At 42.6% G+C, this 5,595-nt stretch overlaps 1 protein-coding gene across 1 annotated transcript; it reads right to left on the bottom strand.

The window, feature by feature from the left end:
- Positions 1–2,314: 2,314 nt before the first annotated feature.
- Positions 2,315–5,185, bottom strand: LOC131167637 (ammonium transporter 2). Its single transcript, XM_058126431.1, has 4 exons — positions 4,247–5,185; positions 3,854–4,139; positions 3,535–3,638; positions 2,315–2,937 (listed from the first exon to the last, which is right to left on the bottom strand). Exons 1-4 carry the CDS (start codon positions 4,895–4,897, stop codon positions 2,500–2,502), a joined length of 1,479 nt encoding a protein of 492 aa, XP_057982414.1. The 5' UTR covers positions 4,898–5,185; the 3' UTR covers positions 2,315–2,499.
- Between the last annotated feature and the right edge of the window lie 410 nt (positions 5,186–5,595).

Here is a 5,595-nt window from a genome sequence, read left to right as displayed (position 1 = left end):
GGTCGATGTGAAGAGAAGGACTAGCCAACCTCATACCATGTAAGTGGGACTAAATTTGACCCTCTTGGTTAATTTTATCTCAAACTTGTTTTGTATGGATCAAAGCATAGGCAAAGTGTTCTTAGCGTAGTGTCACTGACCGCAAATTTAAACCCAATTAATGGGCCACGCGACACTCGTCGAGGCTTGCCCTCAACAGATTCAGCCAATAACTACACGTTTAATCTGGCTATCATGAACACTCGAGAGGTTTTAGAAAGCCATCATAGATATAAAATTTCAGTTCCAATAATAATGAATTCATGAAGACAAGCGACCTTATTACTCAATGGCATGCGAAACTAATTGTTATATTCAATCAACAAGAAAACCACACTAGCCATCATCCGAGTTATTCAACATCCAGTATAAAAATACCTAGAGAGGGCAAGTACAGACATCTCTCCTTCTCATTTAACCGAGTTCACACTGTCAACTCCTAACATTCTCCCTAACTCGCTCTATCAACGACCTCGTCGATGTATTTGTAAAAAGACTTCACACTCTTGTTGTTGATGATCTTCATCATTAACTACATGTTTACCAGGTTATACTCCACATATTTAGCATCTACTCTATATGAATCACCCATGGTATGAGGGAACCATGAATACTCACTTGTAAAGAGCTGAAAAGGGACATAGACTCATCCATTGTGTGAGATTATGATGACTACTAACTTGCAATGAGCTGAAGAAATAAACGACTCATCCACTATGTGGGTTAACTATGACTACTAACTAGTAAAGAGCTAAAAAGGGGGTACAACTCATCAACTATGTGGTATAACAATGACAACTAATTGGTAAGGATCTGAAAAAGGATACAACTCATCGGCTATGTAAGGTAACTACGACAATTGACAGGTAAAGAACCGAAAAGATATACAACTCATCCATTCCAATTGGTTGTTTTTTGGGTATTGAAATCTACCGAAACTCTCATTGTAACATTGTTCAAGTCATCAAAGGCTTGCAATTATCTATCTTAACTAGGTTAGACGGTGTAGAGTTCACCCTGCCTAACCCTTTTCGCACGTTTGGCGTGTCACCCTACCTACTTTCCTAGGTACTTAGCGGGAACCATTATCCTATCTCCGCCATACCAACCGAAGCATGCATCATTTACCCTGCCAACCCTTTTTGCGCTTGTTGTGTCACCCTACCTGCTTTCTTGGGAGGCCTTATGCTATATTGGCACTACCCCTTTGTGATCATGGATGGCATCACACTGGTGATGAAATTCAGCGTACTCGAGGCGGCAACTCAATACTCTTCGGCAGACCTCAAGCTCCATTGGTCTGCTTCCTATAGGGAGGCCTCAAGCTCTATTGGCACTACCCCTTTGGGATCATAGATGGCATCACGCCCTCAATGAGTTTCTAACTTGCTCAGTCCTCTTTTCTAATACCGCAAGCTCCATTTGTCTTTCTCCTTCACGAGATGGGAGATGGCATCATACCCTCAATGTATTTCAACCTATTCTCAAGGCTTTCAACTACTTCATACCAGGAATTTTCATACATGGAGTGACTTACTCAACTTCCACAATTGTATTTTCAAAATCAATTTTCTCTTTGGTGGCCTCAACTCAATTGGCACGCCTTTCTCTTGAGTCATCCCTTGTCTTACATGCTTTCACATTGTTCTGCTTTTACAAAATTTGAAATTCCCATTTTGCAACTCATAGTGTTCACACACACCGGGCTCACGCACACCATGCTCTGATACCAACTGTCACAGACCACCAATTTAAACCCAATTAATGGGTCATACAACACTCATCAAGGCTTGCTCTCGACATAGTCAACCAATAACTATACGTTCAATCCGGCTGTCATGAACACTGGAGAGGTTTTCGAAAGCCATCATAGGTTTGAAATATCAGTTCCAACAATAATGAATTCATAAAGACAAGCGACCTTCATACTCAATGACATGTGGAACTCGTTGTTATATTCAATCAACAAGACAACCACACTACCCATCATTTGAGTTATTCAACATCCAATATAAAAATCCCTAACGAGGGCAAATGAAGACATCTCTCCTCCCCATTTAACCGACTGTCAACCCCTAACACATAGCCTAACAACTTCTAGTGTGTGTTTGTTTGCCGGTCCATATATAGCTTATTGAGTAATTGACCTCAATTGATCAATAAGTGCTTTACATGTATTGATCTACTCTGACCTGTGTAGCATCAGCTATTATTTTCCAGGTGGGAATGAAAAAGAAATACAAAAAAGAGAATACAAAAGCTTAGCACGGACATGTTTTTGAGTAAATAAAACTAACATTATAAATTACAAACACTATTTATACTCAAAATTTTTTCCTATTACAAGATTACAACTTCATTTATATTTACTAAACCAATTGAAATTCCAAAACTCAAAAGTTGTGTTCAAAATTCTGCATATTTCTGTTTTCCTATCCACATGTAACGAAGACATAGGAATTACAAATTGATGGTTACACCTCGTGCACCATTAACCTGCTGTGACTGTTGTATCTCTTGAGCATAGGAGGAAGAATGCCAACCATGTTTTTTAGGGTCGTATCTCTCTCCATCACCCCAAAGAGCATAAGCTTCCTCTCCATGAACGGCGTCGTCCCCAATCATGAGTTTTTCATCTGGCATCCTCAAAGGTATGAACAACTTTATACCTAGAAGAATTAGGGTGGTGGATATTATGTTCCATCCAATCACAAACAGAGCCGCCACAATTTGCTTCAGGAATTGCATTCCACCGCTCCCCCCGTAAAATGCACCCCTTGAATTGCTCACTGGCAGTAATAGCCTGCAAAGAGTTGGCTCTGCGAACAAACCTGTTAGTAGTCCCCCCAGCAGCCCAGCCACAGCGTGTGTATGGAACACGCCCAGGGTATCATCTACCTAATCATACAATAAGATCAAGTATAGAAGTAATTAGACATTGTTAAAGAGATTTTAAAACTATTTTTGAACCTCACCAAAAAGGTTTTTGGGCTTTTCCAATAATAGAAATTAAGACATTGTTAAAAAAAATTAAGACGTTGAGATCATTTGTGAGAACACCCAAAAATCTGACTTTTAAGATAAATTTATTCTTTTCGCTACACTATTACCCCTTTTCTCTAAAGTGCTATATGAACTCGCATGTTCACACCTTTCACTTCCTCCTCTTCTTCTTCTTCTTCTTCTTCTTTTGTGTGTGTGTTTTTCACCAAAAATGATGGGTAGAACCAACAGGTTGATCCTACGATGCATGGTGTGATGTACCATTAGGTTGATTCTATACGGGTGTAATGAATTTGAACCGATGACTTTCTATGTGAAAGTCAGATATTAACAATGTCAATTAATGGATCTCCTCCAAAAATATCATTTAAGACTCAAAAACGTGTGAACATGTAGATAAATTTATTGATTAGCTGGGACAGTGGCACCTTTGAACCTCCGGTGAATATATACGTACACACGCACATTTAATTAGCTGGTAGATATACCCACCTGTTGCAATAACGTCGACCTTTTGTGGATGATCATCATAGACACCCATGGAATGCTCCCGGAAAGAATCCCCATCACTATCGCCGCCCACGCCTGGACCACGCCTGCCATGACCGCACCATTCTCTTGGTTAGCCCCACGACAATAATATAAATGCCCTCCCATTTCCACTCTTACCAATATTTTCAGCTTCTCCACAGCTAGCTAGTGCTAGTTTCGCACCATTGTCAATTTGTCATTATATAAGTAGTACCTGCTCCAGGTGGACCCCGCCAAAAAAAAAAACACGGGGAGAGAAAAAGAGAGGTTTACCGTTTACCTGCTCCGGGGGTAATGCAAACGAGCCCAGTCATCATCCCCTGGACGGCTCCGATAACCGATGGCTTCCCGAAGAACACCACGTCGAGAGATGTCCAAACCAGAAGGCTCGTGGCGGCGCATATATTGGTGTTTAACACCGCTATGGACGCGTCTATGTTGGCCGCGTACGGTGCTCCCCCGTTGAACCCCGACCACCCCATCCACAGCAGCCCCGCCCCCGCCAACATCAGTAACACGTTATTGGGCGGGAATCTCTCTCTGTCACTCTTCAATCGAGGTCCAACCTTAATTAAAAAATTATAATAATAAGCCAATTGAAGTTAAATAATTTAGAGACTTAATTACAATATTGAACCAAAAAATTTAGATCAATTAATTACTATATACATACAATATAGGCGGCGGTGAAACCCGCGATGCCGGAGGAGAGGTGGATGACGTAGCCGCCGGAGTAGTCGATGACGCCCCAGTGGTAGAGAAAGCCGCCGCCCCAGAGGCTGAAAGCTCCGACGGTGTAGGAGAAGATTAGCCAGAGAGGGACGAAAAGCATCCAGGCCTTGATATTCATACGACCGAGGATAGAGCCGGCAAGTAAAATGAGGGTGATGGCAGCGAAGGTGAACTGGAAGTAGACGAGGGAGGCCATGGGATAGAAAGGCTCGTTCATGGGGGTCTCGAGGGTGCCATTGGAGTGATAGTGGGTGCTTTCGGGGACGGCGGCTCGGTGGATGAGGTACTTCTGGCCGAGGGCGGGGCCGCCCTTGCCCCAAAAGGGAAGGAGCTTGTCGCCAAAGGCCATGCGGTAGCAGAGGAGAACCCAGCAGATCAGGACGGCGGCAAAGGCGTAGAGGGCCATGAAGGCTGAATTCACCGCCCATTTCTTCTTCACGATGCTGCCGTAGAGGATGACCAGGCCCGGCATGCTCTGCAGGCTCACCAGCGTGGAGGCTATCATCTGCCACGCGTTGTCGCCTTTATTCAGCCATGGGGGCACGGCGGGGAAGAGCTCCTGGTACGCCTCTGCTGCCCCTGCGCCGGCCATTGGTACAATTGATGGATGAATATGGTGTGGTGTGCTTAATTGCTAGCCTTTTGATTCTTCAGTTTGGAGCTTTTATTAGTCTCGGTGGGTGCATGCAAGTCGATCTCTTTATTGTGAGAATATTATTTTATATTGGTTGGTGGTCCTGGGTGTTTAGAAAATGGATAAGTCCTTGGACGAAGAGTCGCCGCTGCAGCCTAGAAGGTAGAGAGAGAGAGAGGGGGGGGGGGGGAGAGGAAGGTACGTTTGAAATAAGGCTTAGTAGGGATTGGTCAGTTTGGTGAGAGAGGCGAGGTGTTGGGTGGAAAAATGTTTTATCCAATAATGTTACGTCAAGGAGAATCACTTAGGTGGAAAATATCTTTCTCGTTTGAACGGTAAACGAGTGTATCAGACCATACGCAAGGTGTACAAGAACGACGGAATATACCAGAATTAATTGCACATCAACATATGAAGGAGAAAAGTGGAGAAAACGATAGAATAGCATTGGCTTCGAGTTTTTCACGAAATATTAATATTTTAATTAAAAATAGAACTATACAATAGGGAATTAATTACAGAAATATATTAAAATGAAATCGAATTTTGGTAAGTTGATGACCTGATAGACTTATGGAAGATCGATTTTCATTGAAATATTGTAATGATCACTCATGGTTCCATAAAATCAATACAGAACAGTCAGGAGTGTGTCA

The sequence above is a fragment of the Malania oleifera genome, chromosome 11 (genome assembly GCF_029873635.1).
Source record: "Malania oleifera isolate guangnan ecotype guangnan chromosome 11, ASM2987363v1, whole genome shotgun sequence".
Lineage (NCBI taxonomy): Eukaryota > Viridiplantae > Streptophyta > Magnoliopsida > Santalales > Ximeniaceae > Malania > Malania oleifera.
The sequence above is the reverse complement of the archived record's forward strand: the minus strand, read 5'-3'. Positions and strand labels throughout refer to the sequence as shown.